Genomic DNA, 17901 nt, shown 5'->3' on the forward strand with positions numbered 1-17901 from the left:
ACAAATTTCCTGGGTTAATGGAGAGATTACCAAGTGGAGAACATCCTGTTTTCCTCGTGTCTCTGAACCATCCTACCCATAGAACTCAGCATCACTAAAGTCACCCCAGTACCTGTACCAGAACCCTCATTCATTCCTGCACGCTACCACGATCTTCTCTCTGTGTTCAGCAAGACTAATGCAACCCAATTACCACCTCATCACTTGGTTGACTGTGCGATTGACCTCCTTCCTGGCACCATGCCACCTAAAAGCCGCATATACCCCCTATCCAACCCTGAGACCAAGGCCATGGAGGAGTATATAGAGGAAGCTCTTCACTGTGGGCATATTTGTCCTTCCACCTCTCCTGCGGCAGCGGGTTTCTTTTTCATGGAGAAGAAAGATGGGGGTCTCCGTCCTTGCATTGATTACCGTGGACTAAACGCAATCACCATTAAGTTCCCCTATCATCTTCCTTTGGTTCCCGCCGCCCTAGAACAACTACGAGAGGCTAAAGTATTCACCAAATTGGAGTTGCGTCATGCCTATAACTCATTCGTATCAACGAGGGGGACGAATGGAAGACTGCCTTCATCACACACTCAGGTCACTATGAATATTGTGTCATGCCTTATGACCTTTCTAACTCACCTTCGGTGTTTCATGCTTTTATGAATGAAATCTTCAGAGACTTGCTGAATCATTGTGTCATAGTTTACATTGATGATATCCTCATCTATTCACCCTCCCTGGAAGTCCATAGGAGAGATGTCCGGGAAGTCTTGCTTCGCCTCAAGAACAATCACTTGTTCATCAAAGCTGAGAAATGTGTGTTTCATGTCACCGCTACTACATTCCTGGGGTACGTGATCAGTCTGGAAGGAGCACATATGGACAATGCCAAAGCCGAAGCTGTCAGGAACTGGCCCCATCCTCACACAGTTAAGGAACTCCAAAGGTTTCTGGGCTTTGAAAACTTCTGTAGAAGGTTTATTCGTGACTTCAGTTCCATCGCAGCCTCTCTACTCAAAGGCAAACATCCTGGTTACTTTCATAACCTCCGTTCCCTGATGGAGGGAACAAGACGTTGTGTCAATGTAGTGACACTAGGGGGTCACTCTTGGGAGCCCCAAACTCCTCTGCTTTTTTGAAAAAAGGCTAATGAGAATTGGTGAGTGGAATTTGCATGCCACTCCCTCGGACATATGGGTATAAAAGGAGCTGGCATGCAACCACTCATTCAGGTTTTGTGCTGAGGAGCCGAGACCAGGTCCCGGCCCTTTCAGCGGGTAGTTCAGCATTGTGGCAAGTAACCAGAACATTCCCTATCTGTCACTCACACAACATTGTGTCAATGTAGTGACACTAGGGGACCCTATACAAAACGGCACAACTAGCTGAACTGTGTTGCGTGAACTGGTGGTGTGTGATGGGCAGACTGCTGTGTGCCTCATAACCAGCGCACCAGGCCATCATGCAACCTCCCCCAAAGCTCTTATGAGCGTCGAACGGTCCATCAGGAACAAGTCGACTGCCCAACTATAGGGACAGGGTAGCCCAGCCGAGGCCTCTTTTCCCTCTCTTTTCTCCCCAAAAAGAGTGGAATTTGTTAACTGACTGGGAGCCATAAGTATCTGCGTCGGGGGTGTCCCTACCAAGGGGAAGACACCGTGGGGGGGGTATTTTGAGTGGAATACGTCACATGGTCTTACTGAGTCTTGTCGGAAGTATGTAATGTGGAGAGGTCCCATGGTAGGTCCTACCCAAAGGGGGAGGAGTTTCTACAATGCATGGCGACCGGGGGCAGAGGGGCCCCTGCCCAAGGAAGATCTAATTTACCAACAGGGAAACGATTTTGTGGAAAATATCACACAGGCACTTACTGTTAAATATCAGCACTTACTGAGCTGTCAGCGAGTTTCTCTGCAAACTCAACTGCCACAGGGCTGAGGAAAGTCATCCAGGGATCACAGTCTGTGAACACTACTGGGAGTCAAGAGCACACGTCTTCCCCTCAAGGGAGGGGAAAGGTGCTATGTGCAAGCAGTACACCCGGCCAGTTGTCCCGGAAATTACCTGCTTGTGCCTGCCACTACTCGGGATGAGACCGGCTCAATCCGGAGATTGTAGAACCTCACAAAGGTGTTGGGTGTTGCCCAGCCCGCTGCTCTGCAGATGTCTGCCAAAGAGGTGCCTCTGGCCAGGGCCCAGGAGGCTGCCACACTCCTGGTAAAGTGGGCTCGTAACCCCGCAGGGGGTGGCACATCCTGAGCCTGATATGCCATCATGATGGCGTCAATGACCCAGTGGGCGATCCTCTGTTTGGAGACAGCGCTTCCTTTCCGCTGTCCACCAAAGCAGACAAAGAGCTGCTCGGAGCTTCTAAAGCTCTGCGTGCGATCCAAATAGATGCGTAAAGCTCACACTGGACACAGCAATGCCAAAGCTGGGTCTGCCTCCTCCTGGGGCAGCGCTTGCAGGTTCACCACCTGATCCCTAAATGGGGTCATGGGAACCTTGGGCACATTGCCCAGTCGTGGTCTCAGGATCATGTGAGATCCAGGCACGTTTCGCTGACAGAGAACGCCTGCAGATCTCCTACCCTCTTGATGGAAGTGAGCGCAGTCAGGAGGGCAGTCTTCAAAGAGAGTGCCTTAAGTTCAGCAGACTCCAAGGGCTCAAAGGGAGCTCCCCGTAGACCCTGAAGGGCTACAGAGAGGTCCCACGGGGGGACGAGGCGTGGTCTGGAGGGATTCAACCTCCTAGTACCTCTCAAGAACCTGATGATCAAGTTGTGCTTCCCCAAATACTTACCATCTACTGCATTGTGATACACCGAAATAGCAGCTACATACACCTTCAAGGTGGAGGGGGACAGCCGCCCCTCCAGCCTCTCCTGCAGGAAGGAAAGCACTGATCCGATTGTGCATCTCTGGGGGTCTTCGCATCGGGAAGAACACCACTTAGCGAACAGACGCCACTTCAAGGCATACAGGCGCCTCGTAGAGGGAGCCCTAGCCTGAGTGATCGTGTCTACCACCACGGGTGGTAGGCCACTTAGGTCTTCCACGTCTCGTCCAGGGGCCAGACGTGGAGATTCCAGAGGTCTGGTCATGGGTGCCAGATGGTGCCCCGTCCCTGAGAAAAAAGGTCCTTCCTCAGAGGAATTCGCCAAGGTGGGCTGTCGCGAGGAACGTGAGATCCAAGAACCACATCTGGGTGAGCCAGTAGGGTACTACTAGGATGACCTGCTCCTTTTCCTCCCTGACCTTGCACAGGGTCTGTGCAAGTAGGCTCACAGGGGGAAGTGCATATTTGCATAGTCCAGGGGGCCAGCTGTGTGCCAGCTCATTTATACCGAGGGGTGCCTCGGTCAGGGCGTACCAGAGTGGGCAGTGGGAGGATTCCCGGGAAGCAAACAGGTCTACCTGTGCTCGACCGAATTGACTCCAAATCAGCTGGACCACCTGAGGGTGGAGTCTCCACTGTCCCCTGAGGGTAACCTGACGTGACAGCGTGTCCGCTGCGGTGTTGAGGTCGCCTGGGATGTGAGTGGCTCGTAGCGACTTGAGGCGCTGCTGAATCCAGAGGAGGAGACTGCAGGTGAATTGTGACATGCAATGGGAGAGTAGACCACCTTGGCAGTTGATGTACGCTAGCGATGCTACACGTGCTTGCCCTGGATCAACGGTCGAAACCTCCGCAGGGCGAGCAGTACTACCAACAACTCTAGGCAGTTGATGTGCCAACGCAGTGTGCTGTGTGCCCGTTGCATACGGCCCCAGTCCGTCTTGGAGGTGTCTGTTGTAACCATGACACACCTGGAGACCTGCTCTAGGGGAACCTCTGCCTGTAGAAATGCAAGGTCAGTCCACGGGCTGAAGAGGCGGCGACAGATCAGCGTGATGGCCACGCGATGTGTCCCGCGGCGCCATGCCCATCTCGGGACTCGAGTCTGAAGCCAGTGCTGAAGCGGTCTCATATGCATCAACCCGAGCAGTGTGGCCACCGCTGAGGATGCCATATGCCCCAGGAGCCTCTGAAAAAGTCTCAGTGGAACCGCTGTTCTCTATCTGAACACCTTCAGACATTTCATCACCGACTGTGCATGCTCGTTCGTGAGTCGCGCTGTCATCAAGACTGAGTCCAACTCCAGACCAAGAAAAGAGATGCTCTGAACCGGGGAGAGCTTGCTCTTTTCCCAGTTGACCTGAAGCCCCAGTCGGCTGAGGTGCCGGAGCACGAGGTCCCTGTGTGTGCACAGCAACTCTCGAGAGTGAGCTAGGATTAGCCAGTCGTCGAGATAGTTGAGGATGCGGATGCCCACTTCCCTTAGCGGGGCAAGGGCAGCCTCTGCGACCTTCGTGAAGACGGCATACGAAGGCATACGCAGGAAGGGTCTATGTCGAGGTAAGACCGAGACATGAATGTACGCATCCTTCAGGTCTACCGCTGCGAACCAATCTTGATGCCGGATGCTCTCTAGAATACGTTTTTGCGTCAGCATCTTGAACAGGAGTTTGTGCAAAGCCCGGTTCAGTATTCGCAGGTCCAATATTGGTCGCAACCCATCGCCTTCGGTACAATGAAGTAAGGACTGTAGAACCCTTTCTTTATCTCGGCTGGAGGGACAGGCTCTATCGCGCCCTTGCACAGAAGAGTAGCGATCTCCAAACACAAGGTAGCGGCATTCTCGCCTTCACCGAGGTGAAGCGGACGCCGCTTAACCTGGGCGGGCGCCTGGCGAACTGAATCGCATAGCCGAGTCGGATGGTCCGGGTCAGCCATCGCGACAGTTTGGAAAGCACGAGCCATGCACCATGGGGGACCAAGGGAATGATCACGTCGGACGTACCGGCGGGTGGGGCCTCGTGGCGGGGCGGAGCTCGAGGTGCCACGTTGAGGAGACTCAATCCCCATGGCCATGCTGAGTCCAGGGACATCGAAGCACTTACCTGGCTCCTGCCGCATACCATTAGATTGGCCGAGGAGGGGGGAGGAGGAATCTCGTCCCCGTAGTCCACTGGAACCAATCCCATGTGGGTGTGTTTGTGCCACAGCTGGGCACACAGGGGCGGGGGGTCCGCCATCCAAAATGGGACTGTGGACAGTGGTCGTGACGACGGCCGTGGGCACCGGATATGTGACCCAGGAGATGAGGGAACCGTTCTTTTGTCAGGCTTTTGGGTGCCGCAGCCTCCTGGGCATGCGGCAACACAAGATTCTCCCGACCCTCCACCGGGGGATGGAGTGGTCTGTCGACCAGCCCCAGAGAAGTGGGTCTCCTTGCCCCTGGGTCGCCCGTCTAGGGGTCGCTTCGAAGCCTTCCTCGGGTTCTTAGCGGCCAGTCGCGAGACGGGTGGCGTCTGCTTCCTGCGGAGGGCTCCACGCTGGAGCTAGGCAACGGGCGGGCTGTGGCGGAGCCAGTGTTTTTGCTGCAGGAGGACGCCTTTGGCGACGAGCAGACAGGATATGTTGTACAACCTCTGTCTGCTTCTTCACCGCCAAGAACTGCTGGGGAAAGTCCTCGACGGCGTCGCCAAACAGGCCAACCTGGGAAATGGGGGCGTCAAGGAACCGTGCCTTGTCCGCTTCTCCCATCTCGTCCAAGTTGAGCCAAAGGTGGCGCTCCTGGACCACCAGGGTGGACATTGCCTGCCCGAGAGACCGCGCCGTGACCTTCGTTGCCCGGAGAGTGAGGTCGGTTGCAGAGCTTAATTCCTGCATCGATCCCGGGTCAGAACTACCCTCGTGCAGTTCTTTTAGCGCCTTGGCTTGGTGTACTTGCAGGAGAGCCATGGCGTGCAGGGCGGAGGCGGCTTGTCCAGCAGCATCGTAGGCTCTAGCCGTCAGGAATGACGTAAACCTACAGGCCCTGGACAGGAGTTTCGGGCGCCCACGCCAGGTGGCGGCACTCTGAGGACACAAGTGCATCGTGAGCGCCTTGTCCACCTGGGGGATCACCGAATACCCCCTGGCCGCTCCGCCATCAAGGGTAGCGAGAGAGGTGGAGCTAAAAGACCGGGACCAGGCAGTAAAAGGTGCCTCCCATGATCTTGTCAGCTCCTCATGCACTTCCGGGAAGAAAGGAACGGGGGCAGGCGTGGCCTTGGGCGGTGCCCCGTGCCCAGGAACCGATTGTCGAGCCGCGAGGGTTCAGCGGAGAGTGGAGGGTTCCACTCTAGCCCAATACTCGCAGGCCATCTGGGAAAGCATGTCCTCCATTTCCGCGTCGGAGTGAGACTGGGCAACCGAAGGAGGAAGCCAAGCCGAAGCCTCTCCGTCAGACTAGCTCTTCGATGCTGCACTTGATAACTCATTGTCTTCCAGAGCTCCGAATGAGAAGTCGAACTCACGCTGAGATGAGCTGCCGGTCTCGTGCGAGAGCCTGATTGGGGCAAGCTAGCGTGCTGGGGAATGGGAGGTCCGTGGGGGGATACCCGGCGGAGGTGGTCCCATTGATGTCCCCAAATCCCCCCCAGTGCTAACCGACATGGCCTCAAACCCGTAGGTAGAAGGACCGGTGCGGGGAACCGCTGGGTTGGTCTTGCAATGAGGACATGACTCATCCACGAATGATGTCTCCACATGGGTAGTGCCCAGAAATGTAAGACAGTGATCGTGGCCGTCGGATGCGAAGAGATAACGAACGTAACCAGGAATAACACACAAACAGAAAGGCATCTTTAAAGAGACGCGTCTTTAAAAAGACGTTCCGTGTGTGCCGCTCTTTCAGAAAGAAAATATACTCTTTTAGAATATACTCTTTTAAATGTTCTGCCGAAGCGCCCAGGGGCGTTCTCTGCAAACCACAGATGCAGAGGGGGAGAAGCCGCTGAAATGCACCGTAAGATCCAGCAGAGAGGTGAATGAACTCGGCGGATGAATTCAGCTCAATGAATAGAACTGCTCGGCTCCAAAGAGAAAATCTGAATGAATGGTTGCATGCCAGCTCCTTTTATAACCGTATGTCCGGGGGAGTGGCATGCAAATTCCACACGCCAATTCTTATTGGCCTTTTTTCAAAAAAACAGTGTTTGGGTCTCTCAAGAGTGACCCCTAGTGTCATTACATCGACACAACTTAGAGTGAGTGACAGATAGGGAACCTAAAGCTCTTGTCTGGACTTCCCAAGCCACTTCTGCATTTCTAACACTTAAACATCACTTCACTTCAGCCCCCATACTCTGACATCTTGATCCTTCACTCCCCTTCATTGTTGAAGTTGATTCCTCAAATACTGGCATCGGAGCAGTTCTTTCCCAGCGCCATGGAAATCCCGCTAAAATGTATCCATGCGTCTTCTATTCACACAAACTAACTCCGGCAGAACAAAATAACAACGTGGGAAACCGTGAACTCTTGCCAGTGAAAGCTGCTCTGGAGGAATGGCAGCACTGGTTAGAGGGCACACATCATCCCTTCACTGTTTTGACTGACCACCGCAATCTTGAGTATTTAAAGTCTGCCAAAAGGATGAATCCAAGACAGGCCTGCTGGGCTCTTTTCTTCTCTAGATTCAACTTCTCAGCTACCTACTGCCCTGGCTCTAAAAACTCTAAAGCCGACGCCCTATCGGGAATCTATCCCTCTGAGTCTGTTGAGCCTACGCAAACCATACTTTCCCACTCGATCATTGCTGCCCCGGTTCAGTGGAGTATTGTGAGGGATATTGAACAAGCTGCCTAGACCGAACCATCTCCTCCCAGTTGTCCTAGGGATCGCACCTATGTGCCAACTGACCTTCGCCCCCGAGTCATTCACTGGGTTCATTCCTCGAGTTCCAGACACCCAGGTGAGAATCGCACTATTCAGTTAGTCCGAAACAAGTTCTGGTGGCCTACCCTGGCCCACGATGTCACACAATATGTAAAAGGTTGCTCTGTCTGTGCACAAAACAAGTCTTCTAGGCTTCTCCCTGCAGGACTTCTTCACCCTGCCTGTCCCTCGATGACCCTGGTCACACATAGCAATTGACTTCCTCACGGATTTACCTCCCTCACAAGATAACACCACCATTATGGTGACAGTGGACCGATTCTCGAAAGCATGCTGCCTCATTCCTCTCCCAAAGTTACCCTCAGCTCTAGAGATGGCAGAGGCCCTCTTTCATCATGTATTCAAACTCTATGGCCTGCCCGAGGACATTGTTTCTAACCGGGGCCCGCAGTTTACATCAAGGGTGTGGAGAGAATTCTGCAGACTCCTCAATGTCAACGTCAACCTCTCTTCTGGATATCATCATCAATCTAATGGCCAGACAGAGCACCTTAATCAGGAGGTGAGCCGCTTCCTTCACACCTTCTGTCTCAGTAACCAGTACGATTGGTGTCGGTTTCTCCCCTGGGCCGAATACGCTCAGAATTCCTAATGTAATTCCTCAACTGGTATGACTCCTTTTCAGTGCATCCTAGGCTATCAACCACCCCTCTTCCCTTGGTCAGGAGAACCCACTAAATTGCCCTCTGTCCAACATTGGATGCAGCATAGTGTCCAGGATTGGGAATCAGCTCATGTTCACCTTCAAAGGGTGGTACGTCGGCAGAAACTACAGGCAGACTGACACCGTAGACCTTTCCCCACACTCCGACCAGGCCAATGTGTGTGGTTATCTACTCGGGACCTCTGCCTACGCCTTCCTTGCAAGAAGCTTTCACCCAGGTATGTGGGTCCGTCATCTTTACGATCTCCTAATGTCCCAAGCTTACCTAGAATGGTCCAGTTATGTAATGTATTCATAATATTCGGGTAATTCTGTGACTTAATGGCAACCCAACTGCAATGTCATAGGTCCACTTCACCTTCCAATTCCACTTTTATGTTCTCCTGTGTGATCCAAAAATATACAGATACAAAAGCAAATAAAAATAGAACATAAGATTCTTCTGTCATGGAATGTAGTATGTAAGTTTCTTTTAAAATTAGAGAAAGTCATGATAGACAGGTGGTAGCTTTTTATAGCTATTAGTTCATCACTCAGAATGACTTAAAATAGCCTACAACACCTTTCTCTAAATGCTTATTGAAGGAAGTATGGCAGGATGCAGGAAAAATGGTTGAGTATTGTTTTAGGTATAAAATATCTACATCTAGTGCATTTTTTGTCCATTTATAGTCTTTAAACAACAGCTTGGCTCCATACCTAGTTAAAAACCAGCTAATTTCAAGACGTTGACGTCATGAAGTCGTCACGTGGGTCACCCGCTGTGTAAGACACTCAAAGCACAAGATGTTCTGTCTGTCAGACGCTTGGGTTTTGGCACAGAGTTCCCGCCATAGTGGATAGGGTTGCCACTTTTGGAGCTGTAGAATAAAGGACACTCTCTCTAAAATTGTACACAGGTGGGTGGAGGTGGAGAAAAATAGTTCTTACATTTTATACCAATATTAAAACTACAGAGATGACTGCACAACAGTCTTATTTTAAAAAATCGTAACATTTTTTAATGATACAAGTCTAATTTGTGTCGATACGCCATTAATACATTTAAGGCCGAGTCCAAAACACTGAAAAGATTTCATTTGATTATTCCCCAACAGTAATCAGAATCATTCTGTCCTGTGAAGTTTTTTTGAAAAACATCAGCAGAACATGGCCGGGTCTAATATGGGGATACGGAAGGCCTTGCCCCCATACATTTTCCTTGTGCCCCCAACCAAAAAAATAAAAATCCCCAACCTACCTACCACCAACCCCTTAACTGCCCTAACCAAAGATCACATCCTAGTACTGGCCCCGAAGCAGATGAAATCTAGATTGTGTCAGCTGGCTATGAGGCTTAGGTTTCGAGTAACACTGAAGCAAAGCTATTTTTACTCCTACGGTGATCAGTGAGAGGAAGGACAGTGATGATTGACAGACAAATGGGCGAGGTCATGCAGCTGCATGTGCATTCACTGCACGTTCTCTTGCCATCGGACTGTAGTTGCGGGGAGGATGATGAGGTGCTAACACATCCGCCAGAGGATCATCCCATGCTGAAACTGCAGATCAGAGTGATTTCTTAAGCTGAGCTCATTGTTTATGTCATGCTTTGGATGAAGGTGTAAGACTGAGTCCATCTCTGCTGAGAAAGACCAGTTTGGACGGGAGCATGTAAATGGGGTCAGGGTTGGATGGTGAATTTGACTACTTTTGCATGTGTTTGCTTTCTCAGCAAATTTATTTTGATATTGTCCTTTCTTGTCTGATTTAATCAACAGCTCACCAGACCTCTAAAGTAAGAAGAGAGATCGCTTCTCAAATAAATGTGGGGGCATTAGGACCAGGGGAATCCTTTGGCCAAGTCTCCCAGCTCATGCAATATATATAGCTTACAGTTTGGTAAGCTCACTACTTCAGTGTCTGACCTATGCATCTACCTCTATTATAAGAACACTAATGTTTGATATACTAAATACAATATAAGGGGTATTTTTGTCTCTCTGAATTAGGGATCCAGTGGATCTGTGATTACTCCTTCAAGACACATACATAATCAATCATATAGTCACAAATACACTGAGAGATGCTGCAGTTGTGCACAGTTACAGACTGTCTGCTAATCAGTAATGCACGGTCAGCCTGTAATGATGCACTCATCCAGAAAGATGTGGTCACTCTTTGCATCAACGTATCCAAGCAGCAGCCTTTTCCATCTACGCGGGTCAGCACATTGCGTGTGCCTGTCTATGATGATCCTAATGAAGACCTGTACATGTATTTTGACCACTGTGCTGATGCCATAGCAAGTGAGGCAGAGCGGGGAGGCCGCACAGTTGTGTACTGCAAGAATGGACGCAGTCGCTCAGCTACAGTCTGTGTGGCCTATTTAATGAAACATCAGGGTCTTTCCCTAACAGATGCCTTCCAGGTAGGAACTGTTAAGTCAAATTTTCACGACTTGAAGTCATTTTGTAGTCGGCTTTGTGTAACTTTATTTTAAAGCCTTAGGTTAAGTATTTCATCCTTGAATTATACATAATTTACACATGATTAAACCACACCTCTTCCGGGAGCATTTGACCAAACGTTGTGGGAAAAATGTGACTAACGTCCCCCGTCAGCACATACATAGTGTGTGCAACTTCATATCTCGTAAATAATAATGAACTTTATTCCTCACTAAACCTCATCTGGTAGGTAAAAATGCAAATGAGTGTGCAATAGCTTGATGTGACTAGCCTACCGATAGGTCTGACCTTGGCACACAATTCTTTGAACATAGCTCTTGTCAATCGGAAGTGTTTGACCCACAGCTGGTGGATAAAGTGGGTCCTCACAATCTGCCAGAACAGTTTTGAGAGCGGGTGCTCTCAGGTATGTGGAAACTGGCAGTGTGTGGGCATCGCAGCTATTTCAGCCCACATTATATCAGATGTTACACTTATTCTGCTGTGTCTCGTGGATGCATTTAATAAAATGAGATACTTGCTCCAATCTTGCAAATAAAACTGTCTCCAAAACAGGGAGAGGTCATTCAGCTGCTCCATTATGTTGAGGTGGCTCCCTCATGATAATGCGCATTAGGCTGCGTAGTGGATGGAAACGCGCAACTATTCGTATTTTTTTAAGTCAAATTTTTAGAAATGCGCTTAAAAATACTAAACATTTTGGATGGAAGCCCAGCAATATACAGGTGCATCTCAATAAATTAGAATGTCGTGGAAAAGTTCATTTATTTCAGTAATTCAACTCAAATTGTGAAACTCGTGAATTAAATAAATTCAATGCACACAGACTGAAGTAGTTTAAGTCTTTGGTTCTTTTAATTGTGATGATTTTGGCTCGCATTTAACAAAAACCCACCAATTCACTATCTCAACAAATTAGAATATGGTGACATGCCAATCAGCTAATCAACTCAAAACACCTGCAAAGGTTTCCTGAGCCTTCAAAATGGTCTCTCAGTTTGGTTCACTAGGCTACACAATCATGGGGAAGACTGCTGATCTGACAGTTGTCCAGAAGACAATCATTGACACCTTTCACAAGGAGGGTAAGCCACAAACATTCATTGCCAAAGAAGCTGGCTGTTCACAAAGTGCTGTATCCAAGCATGTTAACAGAAAGTTGAGTGGAAGGAAAAAGCGTGGAAGAAAAAGATGCACAACCAACCGAGAGAACCGCAGCCTTATGAGGATTGTCAAGCAAAATCGATTCAAGAATTTGGCTGAACTTCACAAGGAATGGACTGAGGCTGGGGTCAAGGCATCAAGAGCCACCACACACAGACGTGTCAAGGAATTTGGCTACAGTTGTCGTATTCCTCTTGTTAAGCCACTCCTGAACCACAGACAACATCAGAGGCATCTTACCTGGGCTAAGGAGAAGAAGAACTGGACTGTTGCCCAGTGTTCCAAAGTCCTCTTTTCAGATGAGAGCAAGTTTTGTATTTCATTTGGAAACCAAGGTCCTAGAGTCTGGAGGAAGGGTGGAGAAGCTCATAGCCCAAGTTGCTTGAAGTCCAGTGTTAAGTTTCCACAGTCTGCGATGATTTGGGGTGCAATGTCATCTGCTGGTGTTGGTCCATTGTGTTTTTTGAAAACCAGAGTCACTGCACCCGTTTACCAAGAAATTTTGGAGCACTTCATGCTTCCTTCTGCTGACCAGCTTTTTAAAGATGCTGATTTCATTTTCCAGCAGGATTTGGCACCTGCCCACACTGCCAAAAGCACCAAAAGTTGGCTAAATGACCATGGTGTTGGTGTGCTTGACTGGCCAGCAAACTCACCAGACCTGAACCCCATAGAGAATCTATGGGGTATTATCAAGAGGAAAATGAGAAACAAGAGACCAAAAAATGCAGATGAGCTGAAGGCCACTGTCAAAGAAACCTGGGCTTCCATACCACCTCAGCAGTGCCACAAACTGATTACCTCCATGCCACGCTGAATTGAGGCAGTAATTAAAGCAAAAGGAGCCCCTACCAAGTATTGAGTACATATACAGTAAATGAACATACTTTCCAGAAGGCCAACAATTCACTAAAAATGTTTTTTTTATTGGTCTTATGATGTATTCTAATTTGTTGAGATAGTGAATTGGTGGGTTTTTGTTAAATGTGAGCCAAAATCATCAAAATTAAAAGAACCAAAGACTTAAACTACTTCAGTCTGTGTGCATTGAATTTATTTAATACACGAGTTTCACAATTTGAGTTGAATTACTGAAATAAATGAACTTTTCCACGACATTCTAATTTATTGAGATGCGCCTGTATACAGTTGAAGTCAGAAGTTTACATACACTTAGGTTGAAGTCATTAAAACTACAGTTTTGGCAAGTTGTTTTGGAATTCTACTTTGTGCATGACACAAGTAATTTTTCCAACAATTATTAACAGACAAATTGTTTCACTTTTAATTGACTATATCACAATTCCAGTGGGTGAGAAGTTTACATACAGTTAACTGTGCCTTTAAGCAGCTTGGAAAATTCCAGAAAATGATGTCAAGCCTTTAGACAATTAGCCAATTAGCTTCTGATAAGAGGTGTACTGAATTGGAGGTGTATCTGTGGATGTATTTTAAGGCCTACTTTCAAACTCAGTGCCTCTTTGCTTGACATCATGGGAAAATCAAAAGAAATCAGCCAAGAATTCAGAAAAACAATTGTGGACCTCCACAAGTCTGGTTCATCATTGGGAGCAATTTGCAAATGACTGAAGGTACCACGTTCATCTTTACAAACAATAGTACGCAAGTGTAAACACCATGGGACCACGCAGCAATCATACCGCTCAGGAAAGAAACGCATTCTGTCTCCTAGAGATGAACATAGTTTGGTGCAAAAAGTACATATCAATCCCAGAACAACAGCAAAGGACCTTGTGAAGATGCTGGAGGAAACAGGTAGACAAATATCTATATCCACAGTAAAACAAGTCCTATATCGACATAACCTGAAAGGCTGCTCAGCAAGGAAAAAGCCACTGCTCCAAAACCACCATAAAAATGCCAGACTACAGTTTGCAAGTGCACTTGGGGACAAAGATCTTACTTTTTGGAGAGATGTCCTCTGGTCTGATGAAACAAAAATCGAACTGTTTGGCCATAATGACCATCGTTATGTTTGGAGGAATAAGGGTGAGGCTTGCAAGCCAAAGAAAACCATCCCAACCGTGAAGCATGAGGGTGGCAGCATCATGTTTTGAGGGTGCTTTGCTGCAGGAGGGACTGGTGCTTCACAAAATAGATGGCATCATGAGGAAGAAAAATTATGTGGCTATATAGAAGCAACATCTCAAAACATCAGCCAGGATGTTAAAGCTTGGTCATAAATAAATGTGTCTTCCAAATGGACAATGACCCCGAGTATACCTCCAGGGTTGTGGCAAAATGGCTGAAGGGCAACAAAATCAAGGTATTGGAGTGGCCATCACAAAGCCCTGACCTCAATCCAATAGAACATTTGTGGGCAGAACTGAAAAAGCATGTGCGAGCAAGAAGGCCTACAAACCTGACTCAGTTACACCAGTTCTGTCTGGAGGAATGGGCCAAAATTCCAGCAACTTATTTTAAGAAGCTTGTGGAAGGCTACCCAAAATGTTTGACCCAAGTTAAACAAATCAAAGGCAATGATACCAAATACTAACAAAGTGTATGTAAACTTCTGACCCACTGGGAATGTGATGAAAGAAAGAAAAGCTGAAATAAATAATTCTCTCTACTATTATTCTTACATTTCACATTCTTAAAATAAAGTAGTGATCCTAACTGACCTAAGACAGGGAATGTTTTTTACGATTAAATGTCAGGAATTGTGAAAAACTGAGTTTAAATGTATTTGGCTAAGGTGTATGTAAACTTCTGACATTTTTTATGTGAAATTCCTTGAATTCCTTGCTATAGCCCTGTATAGCACTGTACAGTATTTAATATATATATATATATATATAGAGAGAGAGAGAGAGAGAGAGAGAGAGAGAGAGAGAGAGAGTGAGAGTGTGTGTCTCTGTCATTTCAAAATAAGAGTCCACAGAGTTTTTGGGGTTTATAGTTAAAAGTCGTCTTCTTTTTTTTTTTTTTTTTTTTTTTTCTTCTTTTGATTATTATTGAGATTTTGGTTAAACAATGAATTTCAATGGATTACATCTGGGATTTTATTTATTTTGTAGCCTCTATGTCTGTGCCTGTCTTAGTAAGGAACAACTGAGAACATTTTTTACATTCTATAAATCGAAACTAATACTATCGGGCAATTAATCGGTTATCGGCCTTTTGTACCAGTTATCGCCATCCGCAAAATTCAGTATCAGTCAACCTTTAGATAATATTACACACTGCTTGAAAAGTATAGCCAAGACATAAACATTATATGGATTAACATGATTTTAGTGTGATATATTGTGTTGCTCAGTTCTACTCTAATTCTTTTTTTAAATTTTTTTTATTTATTTTTTTTATCAGGTTGTTAAAACTGCCCGCTCCGTAGTGGAACCTAATCCAGGATTTTGGACTCAGCTGGAGAGATACGAACAGGAGCTGAAGATCAGGAGGTCAGCCAGAAGCAGATCCAACCCCACTCCACTTTAACTTTATACCAATATTTTCTGGTACTACATCACCAACATTCAGGTTTTGACCTGTTGTGACAATAGAGCTGTTCAGCCGTGACGTCAATTTATAGGCAAACCCTACAATTTTCCTATGGGATTTTATAATGGCAGTTTTGGGTTTATGAGTAAGATAAGGTCTTTGCTAAACATTACATAAAGATACTTAAACATATTGTTCTGCAACATACATTACACACAGTCATACCTCAAATGTGAATATTGAAGTTGCCTTTTTTTTTAAATGTGTTGCTTCAATATGGCTTCAAAATTCATGTTTGAGGTATGACTGTAATTTATGTTGTAGAACAAAACGTCCACCGGTCCACGTGTCTTCAAGTAATGTTTACCACAGACCTTATTTGACTTATAAATCCAAAACTGCCATTATAAAAACCTAGAGGAAAATCTTGAGGGAACCTATGGTGAATTCTCTTCTGGGTTTGTGGACTACAACCTGAACAGCTCTATTAATATAATACTTGATAAGATTTGAGGCCTTACACATGGGCTTTTATTCTTCAGGTTGTTGGAAATTATGTGTCCCTTTAAATAAGGATGCATGCCTTGAATTATTATCCTAAGGTTTTTGTCTTAAGACAGATCCCTTGTAGTGTATTTGCATATTGCCTTTACATAATGCTTCTGCCTTGTTGACATTGTTTATTAACAATTTCACCTTTAGAGATATGCTTTAATTTGGCTGATAATGGTTTTGACTATGCATTGACATAAATATAAAAAGTAAGAAGTAATATAATCAGCCTACCATAAATGGTCAGATTACATATTAATGTTTGAAGGAAGTTGTTTCAGACTACTAAACCAGGATCATTGTTTATTGCCAGTAGGCTAATAATAAGACAATGGAGCCTCAGGTTTTACTGTTTAACTGAAAATATATATATATATATTTTAAAATCTTTTAGATTCAGTCCTGTTAACAAACCTTTCCAAATAGTTAATACATTTCTGTCCTTTTCAGACCAACACAGCCAAAAAAATGAAGCTGTTCTTCCACTTCTCCTGACACTGACTTTTGCCTCAGAGAGGACATTCATCAAAGTGTGACTAAAAGTCCATAGAGAACTTTAAAAGTTGTATTTATTATTATTTCTATGCAGAAACCATTTGCTGGATATGTCATGTTTTGTATATTAAATGTTTTATCCTCAGGAATGTCCCCAGCTGCACTGATAGGCATTTTGTTTGGTTATTTAATTTTTTCTGTAGTCAGGTAAAAAGCTGAATGTAACTATATAAAAGCCTTGCTCTAGTACTTTCATATAACTCATCTCATTTGTCTTTGTTAAATGTTGTCCCTGCAGAAATCAATTTGAACTAGCCTAAAAGGTGTTGTGCTGGTAAACTAGCTTAAATTTATACTTGACAGTAGCTGTAGTTAAGTTGGTGTTAAGCTGGTTTATCTTTGCTTGTTTGTCTCCTAGCCTTAAAAAAGCTGAAAAGTGTTGAAACCCCTCTAAAACCATTAAACAAGACCAGCCTAACTAGTGGAAACTAGACTGATGGCCAGCTAAGACCAGCAAACCACCTTTTTCTCAGCAGGGCTGTACTGTAGCACTGTATTATACCCATTTATTAGTACAAACTGTTGAACCCTGCTTCAAGGCCCTGGTAATCTAACAGTGAAGTTCTTCTTCGTTCTTTGTTCAGAGCCAAAGTTTGAAACAGTCGAGCAATGAAATACTGTTTGCGAACATTCAGACACCAGCCATGCCGCTGGGGGAGGCATTTAGAGGAGCATTTAAATATGAAGACACACATGACTACACATAAAATCGTAACAAATATGACTGTAAAATGTGTTATCAATGACTAAATGCCTTATTCTATAATAGAATTCACATGAGATCAGTAAAATGAGCTTTTTTACCACTTGATGATTTATGCAGTAGAGAATGTGTAATTTGTCATGTTTACATTCTCATGCATGGCGCTAACGTGCTATATGCTATAATATGCATAATTACACTCATTATTGTAATTTATGATGATGACATTGATAGTACTGCAAAGATGGGTGAATAAAGTAGTGTTAATCGGTCAGAATACAGACAGAAGTATGATGATAACAGAGGCATATCTTTGGGCAGATGTGTGAATGGCTTTCGGCTGCATATGGCACATGATTGAAGCAGCATTACAAAAAACAGAGTTAATGGGCACTTAAGAGTATTTGAGTAGATTTGATTCCTTTTGTAGACTAATTAAACAAAAAAAAAAAAAATCACATGACATGTTCTTGGAAAATGTCTCTATGCAAATGATCGTACAGATGTTGGTAATTTGCATCAGCTCGCTAAAAACTGCACGCTGGTGTGTTCATGTTGACTGATCTTAACTGACTGAACAATGTAACTGG

General features: G+C 45.9%; 1 protein-coding gene across 4 annotated transcripts; it reads left to right on the forward strand.

Annotated features, from left to right (window-relative positions):
• Positions 1-9853: 9853 nt before the first annotated feature.
• On the forward strand, positions 9854-17114 carry LOC127441267 (dual specificity phosphatase 28-like). Of its 4 annotated transcripts, none has more exons than XM_051698470.1 (5): positions 9854-9978; positions 10186-10306; positions 10417-10835; positions 15373-15461; positions 16504-17114. In XM_051698470.1, exons 3-5 carry the CDS (start codon positions 10491-10493, stop codon positions 16523-16525), a joined length of 456 nt encoding a protein of 151 aa, XP_051554430.1. In that variant the 5' UTR covers positions 9854-9978; positions 10186-10306; positions 10417-10490; the 3' UTR covers positions 16526-17114. The 4 variants fall into 4 exon arrangements, with proteins under 4 accessions (XP_051554430.1, XP_051554432.1, XP_051554431.1 ...); XM_051698472.1 differs by having other exon boundaries at positions 9917-10087; XM_051698471.1 differs by having other exon boundaries at positions 9917-10078.
• The last annotated feature ends 787 nt before the right edge of the window (positions 17115-17901 follow it).

This window comes from Myxocyprinus asiaticus, chromosome 5, assembly GCF_019703515.2.
Source record: "Myxocyprinus asiaticus isolate MX2 ecotype Aquarium Trade chromosome 5, UBuf_Myxa_2, whole genome shotgun sequence".
Classification (NCBI taxonomy): Eukaryota; Metazoa; Chordata; class Actinopteri; order Cypriniformes; family Catostomidae; genus Myxocyprinus; species Myxocyprinus asiaticus.